Source organism: Electrophorus electricus, chromosome 24 (assembly GCF_013358815.1).
Source record: "Electrophorus electricus isolate fEleEle1 chromosome 24, fEleEle1.pri, whole genome shotgun sequence".
Lineage (NCBI taxonomy): Eukaryota > Metazoa > Chordata > Actinopteri > Gymnotiformes > Gymnotidae > Electrophorus > Electrophorus electricus.
The window spans coordinates 10,680,579-10,703,563 of NC_049558.1; the positions used below are offsets into that span (position 1 = coordinate 10,680,579).

Genomic DNA, 22,985 nt, shown 5'->3' on the forward strand with positions numbered 1-22,985 from the left:
CCACTCATTCTCCTTGGAGACTTCAACCTTCCATCAGACAAGCTGCATTCCTCCTGCATCTTTCCGCTGTTGACAGCATTTGACCTCACCCTCAACCACTCTCCTCCGACTCACAAAGCGTGCAATGTTCTGGACCTGATCTTCACCCGCACCACCACAACATCGGACATCACAGTCATCCCCCTCCACCGGCCTCCAGGTTCCCTGGATCACTTCATTGATGAGCTTGACATCCTCCTGAATCAATTCCCCATTGACGGAAATCCACTCATTCTCCTTGGAGACTTCAACCTTCCATCAGACAAGCTGCATTCCTCCTGCATCTTTCCGCTGTTGACAGCATTTGACCTCACCCTCAACCACTCTCCTCCGACTCACAAAGCGTGCAATGTTCTGGACCTGATCTTCACCCGCACCACCACAACATCGGACATCACAGTCATCCCCCTCCACCTCTCGGACCATCACTTTCTATCCTTCTCTCTCTCCCTTCTTTCTCTTTCCATCCAGTCCTCTCCAACATGTTCCTCCTCCCTCCATAACTCCTTCTTCCCTTACTTCCATTTTGTCCACCCTTCCTCACCCTGACTATCTTCTCTCTCTTTGGATAGTTACAAATACTTTCATTTCTACACTCTCCTCATCAATGAATCTTCTGTGCCCTCTCTCCTCTAGACCCGCTAAGTCCTCCCCACCTGCCCCTTGACTATCAGAAACACTTCGCTGCCATGGGAGAGAACTAAGGACTGCAGAGAGGTGGTGGAGGAAATCTCACGTAGATTCAGACCTCAGCTCATGCAAGGCTTTCCTTTCCAAGTTCTCCCTGGAAGTAACATCTGCAAAGTCATCCTACTACAGAGAGAAGTTTGAATCATCAACATCTGATCCATGCAATGCCGTAAACATAAACAGTTAGTGGCAGGATTAGAGTATTATCCTGACTAGGAAATTACTGCATATCAAGATTATTTTTCTGTTGAACAGAATGTGAACCAGAAGCTTTTAGCTACTATTAAAACTTAAATGTTAAGCAGAAAAGTGACTTTTAGCTGTCAAGAGGAAAAATACTGTTTCCTAAATATTGGACAATATTGCTGTACAAAATTATCAATATAAAAAACTTAGCAAATATTTTTATTTTGGCTTTTCCTAAATCTTCATATTCAGCACAGACACCCCTCTACCTTCCCCTGCAGACTTGGGGGCTTTCAGGACAAGTTCATGGTCGAGTTCAGCTGGGGAGCCCACAGTCTCCCACACCCTGCTCACTGCTGTGTGGTGTTGCTCTGAGGGTTCACTGGATTAGAGCACATGTTCTCCCAGGGGTCAAGACTCAAAGGAGGAGGCGTTGCTGATCAGGCGTCTTCCTTCTCTAGTGGTCTGTCCTACATAAATATCTTCCTGTACCAGTTTTTGACGAAAGTGTTTTCTAGAAACTGGCAGAGATGACAATTTTTGTCTGCAACCCAAAAAGGTCCAATGAGCTTTTTAATGAGAGCTGTGCAAACCATTACAGCTTACTGGTGTCGGACTGGAACCAGTCCTCCATGTGGAGCAAGGTTTTCTAAAATAAAGCATTAGTAAGTCAAACTATAAGCAAATACTAATGCACATATTCCTACATATTACTTTAAGATTGTAAACAGCTTTGCCATGTGTAACCACTACAAAACATATTGTGTGTGTAAGACGGTGTTTAAATACAGCTCCCTTTACTGCATGTACAGGCAGAAACAGAACAGCATTGCAAGAAAGCAGACAGTACACCCCATATGAAAAGATTAAATATTTATTTCCATTCTAAAGGACTAAAAAAAAATTTTTTTAAAAAGACATTTTAAATAGAACTCGAACGCTGCCATGAGTGAATGCCGCTGTGAATTTCCAGCCGTCAACAACAATACAAACACATGCAGTGACGTAGCTAAAGGAACAGTGCCGATGGAGCCTGTAAAGCTTTCATCAGGTGTGGAAGTTAAAACAACAACAACAACAACAAAACAGCCCATCCAATCAATCACTCATAAGAAATACTACAAAAAGGGGGGAAAAAAAAAACCAAAAATATTGGCCCAGCATCCATTTTCAGGGTCCATATGCCCGAACAGGTTCGGAACAGTGGCGACAGCACACTGAACTGCTGGGTCAGAACAAAGTGAAAGGGAGAACTCGGGGGAAGAACTTGGGTCAGAACTCAGCCCACTGCTAGCCAGGCAGTCATACCTCCTGATGGTTTCTGATTGGGTAACGGGACAGCACAGAGTCCAAAGCCTGGAGCAGAAGGCCCTTACAGCCTATGCAGACAGCCTGACTGTGCCAGCCCCTCATAGCCAGGCTGTGTGGACCGGCGGATGTGGGAACAGGAGACTCTAGAACCAGAGGGACCCTGAACACCAGAGACACACGCACCATGAATGAAGGTGACTGAGCAGACGAGTCAAACACTACTACCAATCAAACTATTCAGTAGTCGTGTGTATTTAGTAATCAGAAGGTTGCCAGTTCAAGTCCCACCACGTTGCCACTGTTGGGCCCCTGAACAAAACCCTTAACCCTCAATTACTCGAGTTGTGTTCAGTCAGAACTAAAGTCACTTTGATAAAAGTGCCAGCTAAATGCTTAAGTGTAAATGGTAGGAAATGCTTGGGGCTCAGATATGCAAGAGCCTCCACAATAAACATGGTTCCTCACGTCACCGGCCGGTCACCCTCACAGCTCTGAGTAGGAGCGGGAGTTTAAATACACCACATCCTCTTCATGGACATTGGTAATTGTGTGCCACGTCATCTTACAACCCCAGACATGCATAAGGGGTGTGTATGGACATTTGTAATGGTAACTCACCACAAGGGGTCCCAGGACCAGCGCTCGTTCCAGAACTTTCTCTGGCTACGTTTGCTTTCTTTATTCAACACAATCTTCTTAAAGAAGCTTAAAGGAAGGTTCACGCACCATTTAAACGGCAAACGCATCTTTGGAGGAGAAGAGAGGTGCATGAATATTCATACGAGGACATCAAATTAATCATTCGTGCTGACATCTAGTCTTCCTCCATGATCTGTTAAGTGAAACTGATTAAACCAAAACAACTTACCTCCACACAGCACTCTGGACACACAATCCTATCAACAAAACAGGCCATAAATAGCTTTGCATGCACCAAGCTCGGCACATCTGGTTTAAACAGAGATGGACTCATACCTACTGCAGAGAGAACACACCATGTGCCAGGTGAAATACACACTCTTTTTCTTACAACATGAACAAACCTAGGGAAAGAAGAGAGGCCATTAATTTATTTTACAGGCAAAAGTTGCCATCAGTCATGCAGCCATACACCACATACAGAAGCATTCCACTTGAGCTCAACTTTTCTGCAAACTCCGATCGTGAACGGAAAGGTTGCTACTATGCCACACCTCCTGAGGGCCAAGAGATTTGGGACACTGTGGAACCTGCAGCTCATATCGTGAAACAAACCCTTGCATTTCATTAACCACAGGTGACCAACCCCAAAACCTGGTCATGGATTTTGTGAGGTTCATGTGTGAACACCTCTGGTGCCGTACTGCACCGTCAGCCATTCATGGGGAGACCAGACACACTAGTGTCTTCCCTAAATGTTCGTGCTGGAGTCACTTCAAGGGTTTGAGCGTTAGCCAAGCAAAAAGCACTGGAGCTTACAGGACTGAACGATGTTCATAAAATAAGTCAGAGAGGGTCTGGACTAGACTGGAGTTTCCCGTTTATTGACAGTGAACCGAAAGCATTCTAGTACTTCTCATGGAGTTTCAGGACCTTTTTGGCAATGAAAGGTTAGCCACGCTACACGAGGAAGCCTTCAGATGCTGCATGTTTCCATCTGAACATCCAGTATAACACCTTGTCCAGTGAGGCCCCACCCATTGCACCCACTTACCCGCCAGTTCACCTCGCAAGCCATGGTCTTCAACTTTCCTTCCTTGGCGTAGTGCATGTTAATGACATCAGCAATCGTCATGGGGACACAAGCCCTGCTTTTCGGAGCCTTTCAACAAGAATGACCAACATCACAGCTCAATAACCTCACAGTCTGAACACACAAACTCTAAGCACGTGCAGAGCAGTCACTGGGAGGTCAAGATACCCAGAGACACTGAAAATACCCAGTGGAAACAGACACCTGAAAATACCCCAAAGAACAAAAAGACAAACAAGGAGAACACACGAGCTGGCAAAGGTCCCGGCAACTTGCGAAGGATCTTGCCCGGCGCTTTCTGTGGGAAAGCCTGCATCCCAGAGACGGATTCTGCGGAGTTGAAGACAGGGCAGGGAAGAACTTCAGATATCCATCAGCAGAACCTAGAAGGTGGACAGACAGATGTGCGTGCCCACACACCCCAAGACAGCATCCACACGTCATGTGGTGAATCTTACACCTCCATACTGGCATGCTTATTTCAGTCCAAGGTGAACTTTTACAAAACTGTGACCATTACCTGTAAAACTGTCTTGTTGGGGAATAACACCTTTACACTCTCCACCCTGTAGAAACCAGCCACGTTGGAGACCTTCCACAACTTTAATACTTTCTTGAATAACTGGCCCAAATGTCAACAGCTATACACGTCTGACATCGAAAGTCAATCATTCCATCCATGTCATTAGTCATGATTGCTCGGCCTTACCTGGGCCGGCACCCCCTGGTGGCTGGGGTGGGGAACAGGATTCAGAATGAACGAAGCCTCTTCGTTTGTAGAGTCTTCGCAGATGGTCATGAGGGAGTTCACATGTGAGCAGCTGTGCACTAACCACACACACCGAGACAGAAGGAGCCACTTACTACCGTTCCAGATGATCCTCAAACACGGTCACACTCCTACATCCAATTGCTGACCACAAACGCCTCTGGGTTTTCGTTCAACAGAACGCACCATATTGTCACTTCAAGCCCTTCTTGGGCTTGGTGAAGGGAGTCTGACATTGCGGATATTGTACAGAGCGTTGGATCCCCAGGGCTGGAACTAGGGAAGACATCAGTATAGCTGTGTACCTTTGCAGGACTGCCGTCTCTTGTGCGAGGACAGTAGCTTCACCGGGTCCACTGAGCGAATCTCACGCATGAGCAGCTCATGCAGACTTGTCTCCTGTTCAGGGTTTTGGGTTCTGGGTTTAAGGCTTCGCTCAGAGACCTAAGAGAAAGAGAGGCAAAAAGATTCATCTTCTAAAACGAGCTCCATCTGCAGCAGCTTGCAAATTTAAAGAAACCGATATTACTTTACCACTTTTTAGACTTAGAATACTTGACCTACAGAACGCAGCAAGTGTTGAGCAAGCACTGAGGGTTCAGAACCAAGCGTCACAGAAATCGCGAGGCGTGCAACGCCCAGTAACGCACCGGCCGCAGCTTGGGGCCCGAGCGTATGACCTCCAGAAGAGCCTGGTGGGGGTCGACTCTCCGTTGGCCGTGCCCCACTGCCTGTTGGCAAGAGCAGTCTCACATCTCCATTTTTACAAACCAAAACCGTTCCACGGCCACCCGAGGCCGCAGTCAAGCTCATGCACGGTTTATACACCGTCCTAGTAAATGTTACACCCATGTGTTAATCAACATAAAGGCTTGCGAGACCGTTGAAACAGAACTGGATATTGAGAAACTGGTGAACATTCCAAGACACGAGGCATTTTTCCAAGTCATGCAGTTTGAACCACCCCACAGTTCATCTCCAGACAGACAGGTGGCACTACTCACCGGGACCTTGCGGAGACTGTAGCGTCTGCGCTGGATGTCCTGCAGCAGCTGGTTAAAGGGGGACCGGTCTGCTGGCGGACGGGCGCTAGTGCTTAGCGAGGCCTTAAGGGGGCGCAAGACAACACCCCTGCTGAACTCCTCTACCAGATTCTTCCATGCAAATTCCTAGATGCCAGTCAGTCAAGGTATACAGGGAGAAGAACCCCAATATTTCTAAATTAAAAGATATCTGCATTTCCTAAATTATTGCTCTGCATGTTTATATAAATGTCATTAACTTGTACCCCATCACATGTAAACCAGCTCTCGCAAAATTGGTTTCTTTACAGTTATGCAAATGCAGCACAGGTCAGTGCCTGATAGCTGTAAAGCACCATGATCCTTGTTCAACTTTGTGTGAAGTAAACTTTGAAATTTACTCTAAAAGTACAAGAACAAGGCACTTGGGCCCTAGAAACAAAACTAACAAGAAATTTTCAGAATTCATGAATCAGACTTGTTGACTCAGGAGACTTGTTGAATCAGGAAACAGTCCAATTGCTTACCCACTTAGTGGTCGTAAAAGGCAAGAGGCTGGTCTCTGATTCCAGGATCATTTTCTGCACACTCTGTTTACAGCAAATAAATGTCAACAATTCCCTCCAAATCCAAAAAGACAGACACCCCTAAATGTAATTGCTTCTAGATGCGATGCGCAGTATGACGGTTTTGAAACAGGTAAACAGGGTTAGAACATCCAGCACCTTCCCGGACGGTAATGGGACGTCCCACAAGCTTGTCCCCTTACACGAGCCCAGGCAGAATTAGGTTGTTTATAGTTTAGTCTTCGTCTACAGACCAAATTCAGGAACAGCAGTCAAACGTGCCCTCACCTCTCTGGTCTGCTGAATAATCTGGAGACAGTGGCACAGCTCAACGGTGTGCGAGTACAACATGGCGCACACTTGTTGGTAGTGTTGAGCTGCATGGCTCGGTTTATAAAGACGCTCTTCGCACACCTACAAGAGCATCAAATCAAAGCTTACTCCGTTTTTGCATTTTTTGTACACGCAACACCAGCGTGAGGTCATTTGTTTGGGTCCTGGAACTAAACACGTGTCTGCAGACTCGTGGCGTACCTGCAGGACCTCGGAGATGCTGCACACGGGCTGCAGGCAGTGCTCTGCGCCCAGGCTGATGTTTACTTTGGTCATCTGACACACGAGCAGCTCCAGTGTCTCATTTAGCTCCCTCTCTACGTCTGCTCCAAGGCCCCAGTCCAGACAGGAGTAGACCAGACGGCCCACGTAGTCCACAGTCTGTCAAAACAACACCCAGTTTCCCCCGGTTCCACGAGCTCCTCGGGTGCCTGAGAACCGCGAGCGGCGGCTTACCTGATCCTCAGTCTCGATCACGAACTGCTCGCCTGTTGCGAAAAGAACAAACGAGAATGTCAGCACGCCGAGCGCGGCGGGGACACGCGCACCGTTGAGCGAGCTCACCGGTCTCGCCGCCGTCCGTCCTGAGCGTGACTCTGCCGTCGCTGGAGAATAAAACCCCATCAGGTCCCGGCACGCGCAGAGTCTTCCACGAGCCGGGCTCCAGGAGCGAGCAGAGTTGGTAGCACAGCGCCCACGCCTCCTCCTCGCACGCGGGCCTGCCCTGCAGCGCGAGGATGTCGCTCAACGAGATCTGACACGCGCCGGGTGCCGAACCGTTCCGCTCCATTATAGTAGGCGCGCGGCCGCTTTAGATAATAACCACACCTGCGTCTCGAGTAAGAAATATTTCAGGCTGTGTGCGTGAATACGCAGCGATCTAAAGATCTCATGAATCCGGAGGCCACGAACCAAATAAAGGCGGAAAACGCGCCCTCTTACGCAACAGGCCGTTATAAGCGTAACCGCCGCCACCTGCTACGAGCTCTAATTAAGCGCGCGCAGACCCGCCAGCTCACGCCCACTCACCCGTTCACGGAAGCCCGGTGGACCGGAGACACGCGTGTAGCCCGGTTAGCACGCGCGACACCACTTTCTGCCTTCGCGACGGTAAACGCCCCCTTCATGACGCGACGGCGCTCTCCACGTGCAAGCGTGTCCGTTTTTAAAACCAACCCAGCGCTGCGCTTTTCCGTTATCCTCCGTCTTTACGTGCGCCTGTCCCTTCCGTACCCCTTGAACACATGCATGGGCTGGAGCCATCCTAACGTTGAGTGTGAGCTGCATGAGGCGGAGCGCTGAGCTGGGATCCCACCCTGGGATGAGGACAGCACGGCAGCGAAGCCTGAGCAAGAAGCTCAAGGAACAGTGGCGTTATCCCAAGTACTTCTGAGGATGTGGGAGAGCAATGTGATGAAAGTAATGAGCAGCACTTAGCACCCCTCTACGGGAAAAGTGCAGGGATAAAAGGAAGACCCCAGACACAGACCCTTTATTGTAACACTTTTGGTGTTCTTCTGATCTTTTGTTTTCTCCACCACCCCTGGATCTGGTCCCTGTGGAGACCCTTTTGTTTTGGGTTTTTTATTATTATTTACATGATACACGTGTGGCAGCCTGCATCAAACTCTCCGTCCGACAAGGATTAAAACATGGTTCAGGCTGATTTAAGATCTTTTAAAACTGTACCTGAACGTAGGTTAGATCGAACTGCAATCAAACAAGTGAGTGAGTGTGGCAGATCTTAGCTATAACTACATATGAAACGTCCAACCTTGCGACATCAGCATTTTATATGCAAGCGCGATTATTCACTACAAAACAAAACATTCAGATTATAGCAACTGTGACCACTTATGAAATCAAGCTTTTATTTTCCGTTTCTGGTTCATAACTGAGATTCTTGTTAGAAGGGTGTGTGAAAGATTATAGCCTACACAAGAAAAAAAACAAACACTTAGCTACCGGACATTATGATCAAAATATAGCATTATAATAGGGAGATGAGAAGTGTGCAGTCAATTACTGAACCGTGTAAAGGGACGAGAAGTAGAAAATTTAATCCAATTCTGCAATATTATTATACAATGGACATAATTGTATTATCAGGGTTCATGATTAATCCAGCATACAATAAAAACATGACACACACCATACACACAATTCTAAATAGATTACTTAGTAGCAAGGGACAAAAACATTATTTTTTAAAAACAGGTTTCTGTACATGGTTATCAGACATGATTACCAGGAGAAACAGCAGATAAAACAGTTCAAAGAAGAAAAACAAAAGTACGTTTCACAGGTGTGTTAAGCTTCATTCATTTGGACTTCCTCCTCTTTGCCTGTGTGGGAGGGGCACCAGTGTTCGATTCTAAAAAACACGAGAGAGGAAGTCAGGGTCTGATCATCTGGGTTAAACACAATTGGCTGCATTTCTTTGCATGCAGTCTGAACGTGGCAATCAGTTTGTTTGCGTTTGTGGTTCCAAAAACCAACCGCAACACACTCCAACCTTTAAAAAAAAAGCCAGCCGAGTGTGCTGGCCGGACACCTCACCTGCGACTTTCCCTGTGTTGGAAGATGCCGACCCAGGTCTGGCCGCCCTCTTTCTCTGCCCGTTGTCGGACATTTCCTCCTCGGCGTCCTTCTCTGCCCGCGAGCTCCGACGGCTGGGCCCTTTCGCCTTTTCGGTGCTGGCCCTCGTATCCCTGAAAGAGCACTGCAGTGGTGAGGCAGAGTCGCGCGAGTCTGCCCGAGGCGTGGTCTTTCAAGCTAGAGTACAGTGCGCGCTGTACTCTTAGGTAGCAGTCAACACGCAGCGCCTGGTCATCGGTATCAGTGGGTCTAAGGCTGGACATGGATTATACTAGCAAAAGGGGCCCCTTTACAAGAGAGTACTGATACTTGCTGTTTTTCCTCATCTAGCACAGATCATGTCCGTCCTCTTCACGGCCGTGTTTGCTCCCGGGCCACTGGCCCGAGCACACACTCTTGTGATCACACACTCTTGTGATCTACAGGTGTGGTATATACATACCTTGGGACTAAGTCGATGGGCGTCTTTCTTTTCTTTGCCCATCTGTTATAGAAGTGGAAAAACAGCGGTAAACTGCTTTGATGCTGGACAACAATGGTTTTTTTTCCTTAATCCCCAAATTTGAGTTGTGATTCGGTCAAAGAATGAGCTCAATGATTGTGACACCAAAGTTAGTGATTCCCATGAAATAAGATCGGCCAATCAGAGTGAATAACAACATACGGACTGAAGTTCAAGAATTAGACAAAAAGACAAGTTACAGAAACGGTTAGACATTAGAGTGTGAACACAAAAGTGAGACGGTGGTTATTGTGAAAGGGTGAAAGCAGACGATTATGACATTAGAATGAAAGGTTAATGCCTGATAGATTTTTAGCTGTTTAAAATTTGAGATTTTGTCTTACCCCTGTTCTGCCACAGACGTGGCTGCCTCTCCTTAAAGAAAAAATATACATACACAGATTACTGCCTTCAGCTACCACAGCTTCAGGTAAGCAAAAGCAGGATCTTTACACAATTGTGCAAATATTATTTGTTATTGTGGTGACTGTGTGATCATGTTAACTGTGTTTAGATGTTTATGCTGTTTACCAGGCTGGTCACTCAAACGCTGTTCTTCCTGGGTAACATCAGGCTCGGCTGGATTTAGAAGATACAACCAAAGTCTTTAAAACTTTAAAAAGTATTACAACACTGCACACACAACAAAACGATGGCCAACACAAACAACGGTTAGGCTACATACTCTTACATTTATGGCATTTAGCTGATGCCTTTATCCAAAGCGACTTACAATTATGACTCAGTACAACTTGAGTAATTGAGGGTTAAGGGTCTTGCTCAGGGCCCCAACAGTGGGAACATGCCAGTGAAGCTTGAACCAGCAACCATCCAATTACAAGTCAAGTAACTTAACCACTGTGCTACCACTGCCCACTCTTACTCACTGACTCTTAACCGTACACCTACAAGACTGTCCGGTGGCTGCTGTGTGAACAGGACTTCTACAGGAACGAAGGAAAAATATTTTCCATCCCAGAAAAATGTAAATACCTGAGAGATTTGACACTTCTGCAGAGGCCTCCACAGACTCTACTGGGCCAGGCAATGTCATCTCCATTGCTGCAGTAGGTGTCTGCTCCATGACAGGGAGCGGTGGAGACGACACTACTGAAGGGCCGGTGGAAGGTGCAATGTTCCCCGGGACAGTAGGAGGTGGTGGAAGTGCTGCTGCAGACTCACTAGTGGGGGGTGAAGTGGTAATAGGACTGGCCAGAGGTACCGTGACAGTACCGGTGGACCCAGAAGGCTTAGGTGTGGGAGAAGAGGAACAAACTTGTGCAGGGATCTGTGCAGGTGCAGGGGAAGGAACTGGGGGTGCTGGTGCTATTTGCTGAAGTGTTGTTTGTGCAGAAGAGACGGTTGTGGGAGGAGGCTGTTGACAGGAAAGGGATTCGGTTGTAATCACACGAGAAGAGACCTGCGACGTGATGTCTGCGTTTTTTCCTGCCTGGGTTGTACCCTGCTGTTGCATCTGATGGTTGTCACCACTTTGGGGAATGGACGTCTTGCTCAAAACTGTCTGGACTTGACCACTCTTGGTGATGGTTACTGTTGGTGAGAGGGGACTCCTGCGAGCAATGGATGCAGCGCCTGGGCTAGAGCAGACAGGCGGAGAGGACAGTGATATCTGAAAGGACGAAGACACGCACGTGGACGAGCCGGACTGGAGAGACGGTTGTCCCATGGCGCTCGGTTTTGAGGCAGAAGCATCAGAAGTGCTCTCTTGCATCGGAATTCCAGGGATTGTTTGCTGAGGGAGCGCGACTGTGGTTATTGGGGAAGCCTGACTTGCAGACATTTGCACTTGTATTTGTCCAATCATAGTGCGGCCCTGCTGACTAGTAGCAATGCTTACAGCAGAAGGCGGTGTTGCCATAGCGACAGGTGCTGGAACAGAAGCCGTAGCTGAAACTGGAGCAGTAGCGAGCTGAATATTTGCAGGCACTTGTATGGGCCTTACCACAGTGACAGATGGAGACACCACATTGGGGCTTGATGAGACAGAAGCAGTTGAGACTTGAAATATCGGGTTGATGAACACGGGTGCGGTAATGAACTGGGGAGGTCGGGTTTGAGTGGGAGTGGATTGGCGCATTTCTGGGGTTCTTATGTTCTTACTGGGCACTGTAGAGGCTGTGACTGGGGGCACTGCAGATGCAGTGCTGGCAGCAGAACTAATAGCATTGGATGTCACAAAGACCGTTATCTTATTTTGAGTGGGTCCAGATGATGTGGGTCTCTGCAGGACTGTCTGTGACATATTTGCCATAGACTTAGCATTGGGACTTGGACTAACAGAAGGGTTGGGATGTGGGCAAGAACTTGTGGCAGGACTAATAAGCAAAGTGGAACTAACGCTGGATACTACACAGGGTGACTGACAGCTGGGACTACTACTTTGGACCAAATTTGGACTTGGCATAGAGGCAACCTTGGGCTTTTGTTCAGGTTCACCAACAGGTAAAGTATGCCCACTTTCAATGTTCTGCAGGTTACCAGGCTTATGTTGGCATTCTTGATCTGCTAAAGATCGAGGGCTCTCTTTTTGCACCAGTTCTCCACCTCCTGTAGGAGTGACTTTGGGTGGTTTCATGGACAAGGATGGAGGGTTTGTCTTGTCCAACAACTGATTGAGGGATGTTGGGGCATCCGTGAAGCCTGGTGAAATTACAGAGCCAAGCTCCTGTGGTGGTGGATTCTGAGGTTGGTGCATCTCGTCAGATAACGGAGGCTCAAGCACATTACCGGGCTCTTGACTTTTTAGTTCCTGAGATGGTACCCGCGGACTTGCCATTCTGAGAGCGGATTGATCCCTTGGCGCCTGGACTATTTGACGCTGTTCTGGCTGTGTTGCTTGGCCCTGGCTGTCCCTCACTGCATCAGAATTACTAGCCAGCGTCTGCAGAGGATTTAGGCTCTGTTGTTGCTCTAGAGTGCCTACAGATGGCATGGGTGCACTGGTACTGGGCGGCACCGAAGAACCAGTCGTCGTCGTTTGGGACCCGGTCATTTGTTGTTGATGTGATGGTGAAGTTAGAGGGTTCTTTGTCCCCTTTTGCCTTCCTGGGCTCGGAGTGGCCGTTTTCCGGTTTGAGGCAGGACTAGATCGTCGACTGTTACTGGGACTGGCCCGCTTAGCCTGAGCCCCTCCAGGCGGCTTTTCTTGCTTCCCACCTACATTTGCTACACCACCACCTGTAATAAATGGCTGCTGGATGTTATTATTGCCACTGGTAGCAGTGTTGTTTGTAAGGGACGTTAGGCTTGGTGGAGCCTGTCCAATAGCTTTTAGAGTGGTGGGATTTAGACCCTGCTGATCAAAACCTCGATTTAGGTTAGGCTGTCGGGGTGGCAGAGGGATGTTAATCTTAGGAGGGAAAAGGCCAGCGATCGATGCATTCAGTCTCTCCGGAGAGAGATTTATCTCTGAAGGCTCAGTACTGGGCGGACGGTTGGTGGGGGTCAGAGGATGGTGATAAGGTCTAGGACTTGCTCGGTTTGGGGTCTTGGGGCGAGAGGTTTGCGAAGTTGAAGGGGCACTGGGAAAGTGAAGATTATGTGAGCTGGCGATTGGTGCTACTTGCTGGGACTGCTGCTGCTGTGCATTAGCTCCTGGTTGCTGAGGCATCGATGAAGGCACAGACTTTAACAAGTGAGTATTAGGACCTTGGCTAACAACATTTTGTTGGCTGCCATTCCCAGCTTGAGATGGTGTCATTTCTACTGATGCCCTGTCCTGCAAGTTAGGAGCCCCTGATGTTTCCTCTGTTGCCATTCCTGGGTTCCCTTGTCCAATGTCTGGATGGGGCATTCTCCTTCCTGCTCCAGCTAGCTGCGAGTTCACCATTGGCTGCATCCCCCTAGCTTTATCTGGAGAAGGAGGGACACCACCATGTCCTTGTAAATTAATCATCACTGGCATGCTGCTGTGTTGGGACACAGGCATTCTCTGTGCGGGATCACTAGGATTCACCAGATTTCTGGCGGGATGTCCGCCTTGTTGAAGAGGAACTCTGTTCTTTGCTTGTTCCTGTTGCATTTTAAGCATCATCATTTGTTGTTGCTGTTGCTGTGTTGTTGGTGGTGCTTGTTGTTGTGGCTGTTGCTGTGGTTGCTGGTGCTGCTGCAGGTGCTGTGGTGGCTGTAGTTGATGTGGATGGATTTGATGCTGTCCTTGTTGTGGTCCTTGTGGGGTTCCAGACTGACCTGTGGCAATCTGCATACCCTGCATATGCAGCTGCTGCTGTTGATGCAGCTGCTGCTGTTGTAACTGCTGCTGCATCTGCTGCTGCTGCTGCTGTTGTTGTTGTTGTTGTTGTTGTTGTTGTTGTTGTTGTTGTTGGGACATGAACTGAATAGGCATTTGTTGTAATACCCTTTGGTCTCCTGGCTGGCCAGAGAATCCTAAAATGGGAATAGATTATTAATCATTTAATAGTACAGAACATAATGAATATTAAGTGAAAATAAGATAAAATGTACCAGGCATGGGGATTAACATGGCAAAAAGCCTGTTCATCACATGCACCACATGAAATACACACTTGTGTGTTCTTTCATAAGATACTACCCAAGTGCACTTTACATGTAATAATTCCTAGATAACAATAAAGGGTGATCACTATTAGCCTGCATGCTGACAATTTTGCAGGAATATCATGAACATTGTGATGGTTAAAGCCAAAAAATCAGCATATAGTCATGAGCTCAAAACTTGAAAATTCTCAAACAATTTCACAAGAGATTAAGAAGCCCAGCAAGGTTATCATGACCTGACATTATTACTGGCCAGCATCCGTGGACTCTCTTACCTGGTCTATTGGTGAATTCTGGATGTTTTGAGTTGGAAGAGTCTATACTGACTCCTTGATCAGTGCCTGTCCCTTGCATATCTAACTCCTCAATTCCTTGAGGAACTGAATCCAGACCACTATAGAAGTGGAGAGAAAAGGATAAGTTATTTGAACATCATGACAGGAATCATTAAAATATGTCCCATAAAAGTTTCTTGCATACGAAGTGTACAGGATGCACTGGACTCTTACCCATGTCCTTCAACAGATTGCTGTCCTTCACCTACTTTGGGTTTCTTCTTACGAGGTGGTTTCTTCTTTTTTGGTTTGGCTTGGTTAACACCAACCCCACTGGCTCCTTGTTTTCCACCTGGACCAAACTGACTGGCAGAAATGTCACTCTGGAGAAGGTTGACTAACAAGGGGCTAGTCAGAGTCACATCTTTACTCACTGGAAAGACACCTGTTTGCCCACAGGGTCCACCCATTGGCATCTGGCCACCAAACTGAGGATTAAAGGGCATACCATGACCAAGAAAATGGCCATTGCCCACCTGCATGTGTTGAGGTCCTCCAATCATGCCCTGCTGCTGCTGCTGCTGCTGTTGCTGCTGCATTTGCATGTCAGGAAGGATTTGTTGTTGACCTATGTCACCTGTGCCTCCACTGCCATCTACCAGCGGATGTGGGTGTTGCTGGCCAGGCGCCTGCTGTTGCTGCTGCTGTAAGTGTTGCATCACATGCTGCTGCTGTTTCTGCTGAAGCTGTTGTTGCTGCTGCTGTTGCTGTAGCTGCTGCTGGACCAGATGATGTCCTGGAAGTCGTATCTGAGGGCCATGCATGCCCAACGTTTGGCCGGGATTGCCGTTCATTGGGATTTGTTGCGACTGCTGAGCCATTTGCTGATGCTGCTGTTGAAGCTGTTGCTGTGGCAACTGCTGTTGCTGTGGCTGCTGGTGCTGCAGCTGTATTTGTTGTTGCTGTATCTGTTGCTGTTGTTGTATCTGTTGTTGCTGCTGCTGTATCTGCTGCTGTTGTATCTGTTGCTGTTGCTGTTGCTGTATCTGCTGCTGTTGCTGCTGTAGTTGAGCCATTTGCTGCTGTTGTTGTGGAGTCATTTGTTGCTGAGATTGAAACTGCACCATGTTACCTTGCAAATTTGGCGATGGGCCTCGCATCATTGGACTCTGCATGACCCCAGGCTGACCTTTGGGTACAAAAGCCTGCTTGTTACCTTGCATATGGCTGGCTGTCATCTGCTCCATTGTCACATTTTGCTGCTGCTGCTGCTGCTGCTGCTGTTGGTGGTGTTGTTGTTGGTGCTGTTGTTGTTGCTGTATCAATAAAGCCTGGTGCCCCTGCCCCTGCACCAACCCCTGCCCCTGCGGGGGCATCATTTGTTTAGGGGGGGTCATTCCTCGCTGACCTTGGCTCATGGGTCGAGACAAAACAGTCTGACCCCCAACCTGGCCTTGCACCATCTGAGCTTGGGAAGACACTGCAGGCGGAGTCTGAAGCTGTGACTGCATGCCCATCACTTGGGTTTGCAAGCCTGACTGAGACGGCCCCATGGTGCCGCATGAGGTGGCTGGCGTCTGGGGAGCCATTCCGCTGTGGTGGCCAATTCCACCAGGGTGGAGGGAACTGGACTGCATGTGGTTTGGTGTTGAGACTGAAGGTTGAACTCCTGTAACAAATAAGAGTTAGACTCTTTCTAGAACATTTTAAACTTACAAAAAACAAGACATTACGATGTCTTAATCTGCTTAACCTATAAACCAAAAAGAGATCAAGATCAATGATGACTAAATGATGGCTTTCTATGGTCTATCACAACTGACATTACAATTTAGCCCAAAGCCAAACATAAAGGAAACTGGTCCAAAGCATTATACATATTCCCACCTGGGTGTGCCACATTCTGAGTGTTCTGTAGCTGTGGTGCTGGAGCGGTCTGGGTTCCTGCTCCACTAGCCGTACCCTGTCCTTGCACAAAGCTCTGACTTACAGGAACATTTGGAAAACCCATTGGCATACGCTTCTGCATACCTGGAACAGCAGCAACAAAAATCCCTTATAGTGCTTTTCACTACACACTACAGTTATACCTTTAATTACAAAAGCAATAGGGTAGTTTTCATATTAAGAATAAGGTAGCATACCTCCCATGCCACCTTGGGGAACCTGTCCATGCTGGGGCATACCCATGAATCCTGGCTGAACATTAACCTGCTGTCCCAACACAGCCCTACCTGGGGATCCCACTCCCTGTGGGAACCCCTGTGGAGTTGTGGGACGTGGACCCAGCTGACCTGGGCCCTGTCCCATCATAGGGGGTGTTCCGGGTGAGCCCTGCTGAAAGGGAGAGGACGAGGACCCAGGGGACTTGGAAGCAAGGTTGCTTTGTGGAGCAGACACAGGAGGCAAGGGAGGAGGTGCCCTCTGACCAACCACTCCTGGCACTCCCTGGGGACCTTTGGGTTGAGGGGCTGCGAACTGGTTCGGCCCGGTTTGCTGCTGCTGTTGCTGAGCCATGGTGTTGAAGACCTGCCCAGCCTGCTGGCTGCCAAAGGGATACGGAGGTGGCGGATGGCTTGGGGTTTGTACAGAGGCCAAGGAAGGAGGGCGCTGACCCATAGGGGCCTGAGGGGGACCTTTCCTCCAGTTTGGTCCCATTGCACCCTGGGCAGGCGGTGGCTGAAGCATACCAGGGGGCATCTGGTTCCAGCCAGCAGGGCCAGACATCTGACTAGAGGGGTTAAAAGGGCCCCGAGCAACGCCTAGTTGTGCCAGCTGGGCTTGCTGCTGCTGCTGCTGTTGTTGAAGTTGTTGTATGGCAGCTGGGTTGAGCTGCCGATTTGCTTGGATGGTCTGGAGGTGGTGACCTTGTGGGCCCATGGCACTGGGGGGACCGTGGGGTACCTGCGGGCCCATGGCACTGGGGGGACCGTGAGGTACCTGCGGGCCCATGGCACTGGGGGGACCGTGGGGCACCTGCGCGTGCTGGAGCTGTTGCTGTTGCAGAGCTAGCCCTGACAGCATGGGATCCATCGAGTCTGGTAGAGGAGAAAAATGTTCAGCTGAATGGCTCAGTCTGACGTGGTTAGGGTCATAGTTCAAACTTCTGTCACCCTCTCACCTGTTTGGTTTGGTGGTCTTGGCACTCTTGGATGCATCTGCCCACTGCTACCTGGCACCATACCCTGTGCAGCCATGCCAGGTCCAGATGGCACCATCGAGGGGTTGCTCATCCTTATCCCCCCTAAAACATTTAAAACCGTAATGGAATATGATTACAGAACTTCAGTGAGTAAAACACAGTATTGTCAATCAAGGTCCCCAACCTCATTCAGCAAGGTCAGGACACACATCAACCTACTGAAAACATGATTACCATTTGCCAGAAGACAAAGTTACACATTTGAAAGCATTGTGCAGTGCCTCCTTCAGTTACCTGGTCTTTAACAAACAGATCTAACACTGTGGCAGCAGACCAATCTTAAACACTCTGACAGAAGTATGCATTTTGACCACTGCATAACTGTGGTAGTAAGTATAAAATAATAACAGAAGGTTTTTATTTTATATTAAGGTTGGAACTTGAATATATAACTGGATACAGTTTGGAAAACTAAAATAACTAAAAGCTATAAAATAAACAAACAAATTACATAATATACATATATACATTTCAATTATTAAAGTTTTCCCCCCTTAATATTCTCCTAAGTAAAATTACCAGGGCCTTGTTGTATGGGGAAGCCCACATCCATTCTCATCTGACCAGGTGTGCCAGGTGCGCCAGGTGCAACAAGTGGCCCGTTCACCCTCATTTCTTGACCTCTGTTCTGCCCAGCTGCGACGTTGATGGGTCCTTCACCTATGTAGATAAACCAAAGACCCATCAACTTCTGCGGCAGTTTGCAGACATCACGCTAAAAATGCAACATGACTTCATAAGCAAAGTGTTAACTGTAAACAAACTAACTAAACAAACAAACAAACAAACAAAAAAAACCCAGATCTAAAACATTTTTTCACATTAAGGTTTAAAAGAAAGTATCACCACTTATACTTTGACACAGACACTTTCATTTTAAAGAGTTCCACAGCCAGCATGCATGGGCTGGCAAATACATGATGTACTGAGGACAGTGTGTTTACACAGTTCTTCATCTAGACACTGTTGAAGCTACCAGCAAATACCACAGCGCACCTTCTATCTGCACAGAGAGGATGCCCAGGTCTCGCAGCTGCTGCTGGTTGTTTTGTGCGAGGAGGCGGAGCCGTTCAGCAGCCTCCCGGGGCAAGTTGAAGGTGACGCGCACACTGTTCCATGGCTCCACTCGCTGAAGTGACAGCCTCTCAGGACCTTCTCCAAAAACCAAACAGAGCAGTATGAGTAGATGAAGAGTCCCAGGGTGAAAGGCACGCGAGCGGCAGAGCCATCTTAATGGGGGGTGTAATCAGGACAGGAACTACATATTAGAAACAGACAGGATGTGTCCTGGACACTTCTGAGATCTGGACTTCAGTTAATCCCACAAACAAATCTCTTGTTGTAGAGTAGAAAAGTGGTGCTAACTCATTGGACATCATAAATGTTAGCATTTCAGAGATCTACATATGTATATGCTGACAAAATGTTTTGAGGCCTTAAGAACCCTGAAGTGTTCTCACCCAAGGAAAGCAACTCAGGCATCCCATTCAAGATGATGTCAAGCTTCTCCTGAAAGTCACTGTCATTCAAGTTCCCCTTGAAAGCAACAAAAATAGTGGTGGCATCCTCTACATGTGGACTCGGAGGCCAAGACGGGCAGGTCTCGCCATTGCGACTGCAGAAGTCATCTCCGTCCTCTACTCCAGAGTCCTGCTCCGAGGGTAAGTGGACCCCACGAGATCCTGTGCACCAGGAGGTCTCAGACGGGCCAGGCTGCTGTGCCATCGACCTTACGTAGAGCTCTGCGGTCTCCTGAGACTCTGCTGCGGCTAGAAAAACAACCCCTTTCAGAACCAACCAGGAAAAAGGAGGAGTTCACATTGCTTTATGATTTACCAGTAAACACAATAACATGACTCGTTACTACCAGAACTGAGCAGTAACAGAATAAGCCCGCCTTTGAAGAAGAAACAGCAATCAACTCGATTCTGATCACACAGCCTTAATTATACTCCCCTCCTTTGAACAGCCAGTGAGAATCTTAGTGCCCAAACACAAACATCCAATATTTTCACTGAATGAACCATTCAATTGATAGACAAAAACTCAAATGGTAGCACATGGGTTCCTCAGCCACACATCAAAAAAAGGGGTTAAAAAACTCTTATATAACCACTAGGTTTTAGTTAGCATATGTGCATTAAAACCATATGACAAAAATAAGGCCTGAAAATTAAAAAAATAAAAAAATAAAAATAAAATAAAGATTATCCTGTGGCTAAGGAAAAGAGATGATCAGATTTTAAAAGATGGAAATTCTGCATCTAAACAGGAATGTAGACTATATTACAAGGAGGTGCCCCATTTGTGCATGTCTTTTTAAGGTTCAGAAGCAGGCACCACTGTTTAAACTGCTACGTAAAAAGCACAGAGCAGTCGTTTCGTTGAGAGAAAACTCCCATCTTGTGGTTAAAACCTCCAAGCTACTAACCTATTCCTCAGCACGGACGACAGCCTCTTCCAAAAGTACAATACAGGAATTGGCAACAGTACTGCAAACAGGTGGTAACTACTTTAGATGCAGCCGCAAGCCAAAGAGGCATCGTGTGACTTGACAGCTAGCATTTGCTACGCAGTCTGATTAGGTTAGCTACCCAGTCTGACGGTGAAGTAACGTTAGCCAACCAGTCCGATGGTGAGGTGACGTTAGCCAACCAGTCCGATGGTGAAATAGTGTTAGTCAACCAGTCCGATGGTGAAATAGGCCGCCAGCCTTCTCGGGTGCATGTAGCTGCTGAAGCGCAGTAACCAAGCAGGTGGAGTGCGAAGACTTTAAATTAGCCAGCCATCACCGACCGGCACAAGCTAACTGCCGTATAGTCTGAGGAGAGCTTTCATCTCAGGTAGGTTAGGTTAGCGGGCTACACGACGGTTTCACAAATAATGACAAAGCTGTTCAGAAACGGAGAACAAATCCTCTCACAGTCATAGAGCAGGCTAACTAGTGCTAGGACGCATATTAGAGTGGTTTAGCTAGCGAGCAACATTAGCCAAGTTGTTTATTTAACTAGTTCTTCGTGAGAACGACTTATGCTCCGTAACGTTAGCTGGTTTAATCTCGCTAGCTGACTTGCTATCTAAACAGATATCTTAGCGTTAGCAGCGCTGGCTAACGGGGCTGAGCTCGGTCACTGTGCAGGACTGAGTTAGCCCGCTAGCGTTAGCTCGTAGCGTTGGCCACCGAAACGTCTGACGAGGCTCTCATTCCCACGGTAACCGGGAACTAACCGTAACGGTAAGCGAGTCAAAACATGGCTGCGTGGACCTTACCTTATCAGTCCATTTGGAAAGTGACTCCAAGAAAGCCGTCTATGCTAACTAGCGCTAGCGACGCGGCAGCTCGCCAACGGGAGAGATTTACAAATCGCAGTCTGAGCGAGTGGGTTTCTTTCTGAATCGAGATGCATCCGTATTCACGAAATGACTTGCGGAGTGTACGACCGTTTGTGATTTACTGTGAATACATATGAGGACCCTGTACCGTAACGCCCTATTCGCCTCGGCAACGCTACGAATACGCCGTATCTTACGGAACTGGCGGCTGCGTATGCGTAGAAATGTCGCCGTGCCACCTAGTGTAAAGGAAGGCAATTGGCTGTAGTCTTTTCTGTGACCGTTTCGTGAATCAAGGGCGTTTGAGTACGTACTGCAGATTTCACAAAGATCTGCGCGGATTTGTTTTTCTACAAATGATGGCTTCCAACATTCTGCACGTAGTCTGCTCTTATGTAACGTAGCTAGCTCGCAAAATGCCCCCAAATTGGCCTAATGGTAGAGGCTCTCGGAGCTGTCCTATAAAGGTGAGCTCAGCGCGCTGACTCCCAGCCACACACACACACAAAAAGTCCACTTGGTGGGGAAGCCGTAGGCTGTTTTAACTGTAGTCCAAAGCGTACCAACTATAGCGAGATTTACACGGCCACGAATGGGCTATAGTCACTAAACGTTTGTTAAAAGTGCGTGAATATGTTTTTCACACTCCCATCTCAAGTGAACAGGTCAGATGTTTGTTTTTTTCCTAACTAGTGAAATATTCTCTACAGGTGTGAGTGACCGTTCATTTTAATTCAGGTAAAGCGTTTATTTCTCTTTGTTCATGATCCTTACCAAGAAATTCAAGCTTTACAAATATCGCACAATCATAAATTTTAAAACACTGGCGTACAGTTGCAAATATGAGGCAATACTCTTTCAGGCATACTGGGATGGCAGAACAAGGATGTTGTAATGACTGTGACATTTTAAAAAAAGCACATTTTAATTTAAACATTTATATTGTTGATTTGGGGACCTCTCTCCCACTGTGTAAATACATCACCAGTTTAATCAGGCAGGCAGGATTCAAGCCAAAGTACCGATTACCAAGCCAAACAATTGCCCAAGTGCAACTCACATTATCAACTGACTCACTAAAAAATAATACATGATACAATCTTAAACACTACACACTTTACTAAATCTGTATACAAAAATGTAACATTTTGCCTTTTATAGTATGGTTAGTTGAATGAGGATCCCCAGACAGAGGGAAAAAAAAAACTATATAAAAAAAAATCTTTAGTGCAAATATCTACAAAAATAAAACAAGAACAAGTCATGCCAACAGTCACAAAGGTGTTAAAAGACTAATTCAATCATTTAATGGGAAAAGCAGCTGCTTACTTTATTCAACCGTAAAGATTTCGATCTTTCCTGAGGAAAAACTTGACATTTCAGCCAGCAATACCATGACACACCCACTAAAATGACCAGCACATAATGTTTAGCATTCTGAGTGAGAACTAGCCATCACTACAAGTATTTTTACAGTGTTACAGCCATAGGAATCTTTACATGGGCTTAACTGAATGTCACTTTTTACTCCCAGCCCAGTCCTCCAAGATATTCAAATATTCCATATAACTGGTTCATGCTGAGCACAGCACACCAGTGTAGTTTGAACAAACGAATCATTTTGGTCACTATCTGTCCAGTTTCACAGGGTGTTAGTGCTCAGATCACAGAGATCATTAGAAAATGAAAAAAGTAAGCTAATATTAAATATTTCTTGATGTACACATTAAGTATTTTGAACTTGTGTGCAGTAGGTAAGGTGAACAGCATGTTAAGGGTGTGACTGTGGAGAACCATAATGTAAACACATCTGTGGCCTGGACCACACACTGATTAGCACTCAAGTGTATACACACACACACACACACACACACACACACACGCTCTG

General features: G+C 47.3%; 2 protein-coding genes across 7 annotated transcripts; both read right to left on the bottom strand.

Moving 5' to 3' along the window:
- Positions 1–1,771: 1,771 nt before the first annotated feature.
- On the bottom strand, positions 1,772–7,716 carry zgc:114123 (uncharacterized protein LOC569174 homolog). 4 transcript variants are annotated; one of them, XM_035522268.1, is made up of 16 exons: positions 7,213–7,716; positions 7,105–7,136; positions 6,850–7,029; positions 6,604–6,729; positions 6,277–6,339; positions 5,732–5,896; positions 5,378–5,458; positions 5,033–5,171; positions 4,668–4,786; positions 4,479–4,524; positions 4,208–4,341; positions 3,920–4,027; positions 3,202–3,269; positions 3,095–3,122; positions 2,845–2,972; positions 1,772–2,386 (listed from the first exon to the last, which is right to left on the bottom strand). In XM_035522268.1, exons 1-16 carry the CDS (start codon positions 7,436–7,438, stop codon positions 2,218–2,220), a joined length of 1,812 nt encoding a protein of 603 aa, XP_035378161.1. In that variant the 5' UTR covers positions 7,439–7,716; the 3' UTR covers positions 1,772–2,217. The 4 variants fall into 4 exon arrangements, with proteins under 4 accessions (XP_035378161.1, XP_035378162.1, XP_035378163.1 ...); XM_035522269.1 differs by lacking the exon at positions 6,277–6,339; XM_035522270.1 differs by lacking the exons at positions 6,277–6,339; positions 6,604–6,729.
- A 782-nt stretch (positions 7,717–8,498) lies between these two features.
- On the bottom strand, positions 8,499–21,213 carry ncoa6 (nuclear receptor coactivator 6). 3 transcript variants are annotated; one of them, XM_027025271.2, is made up of 15 exons: positions 21,035–21,213; positions 19,225–19,533; positions 18,761–18,916; positions 18,284–18,424; positions 17,684–17,806; positions 16,707–17,600; positions 16,450–16,593; positions 14,797–16,231; positions 14,563–14,681; positions 10,742–14,155; positions 10,280–10,327; positions 10,093–10,123; positions 9,689–9,730; positions 9,208–9,359; positions 8,499–9,022 (listed from the first exon to the last, which is right to left on the bottom strand). In XM_027025271.2, the coding sequence occupies exons 2-15, from the start codon at positions 19,487–19,489 to the stop codon at positions 8,970–8,972; spliced, it is 7,017 nt and encodes a 2,338-aa protein (XP_026881072.2). In that variant the 5' UTR covers positions 19,490–19,533; positions 21,035–21,213; the 3' UTR covers positions 8,499–8,969. The 3 variants fall into 3 exon arrangements, with proteins under 3 accessions (XP_026881072.2, XP_026881073.2, XP_026881075.2); XM_027025272.2 differs by having other exon boundaries at positions 19,225–19,548; XM_027025274.2 differs by lacking the exon at positions 9,689–9,730.
- Positions 21,214–22,985: the final 1,772 nt, after the last annotated feature.

Excerpts from the sequence above, each read along its gene's own strand:
- ncoa6 (XM_027025271.2), bottom strand. The coding sequence starts at position 19,489 with ATGGCACAGCAGCCTGGCCCGTCTGAGACCTCCTGGTGCACAGGATCT. Across the intron at positions 17,601-17,683 it reads AAGACCACCAAACCAAACAG|ACTCGATGGATCCCATGCTG; the intron begins GTGAGAGGGTGA and ends CTCCTCTACCAG. Across the intron at positions 10,328-10,741 it reads AGAAGTGTCAAATCTCTCAG|CCGAGCCTGATGTTACCCAG; the intron begins GTATTTACATTT and ends TTCTAAATCCAG.
- zgc:114123 (XM_035522268.1), bottom strand. The coding sequence starts at position 7,438 with ATGGAGCGGAACGGTTCGGCACCCGGCGCGTGTCAGATCTCGTTGAGC. Across the intron at positions 6,340-6,603 it reads TTATTCAGCAGACCAGAGAG|AGTGTGCAGAAAATGATCCT; the intron begins GTGAGGGCACGT and ends TGCTGTAAACAG. Across the intron at positions 5,172-5,377 it reads CGGGCCCCAAGCTGCGGCCG|GTCTCTGAGCGAAGCCTTAA; the intron begins GTGCGTTACTGG and ends TCTTTCTCTTAG.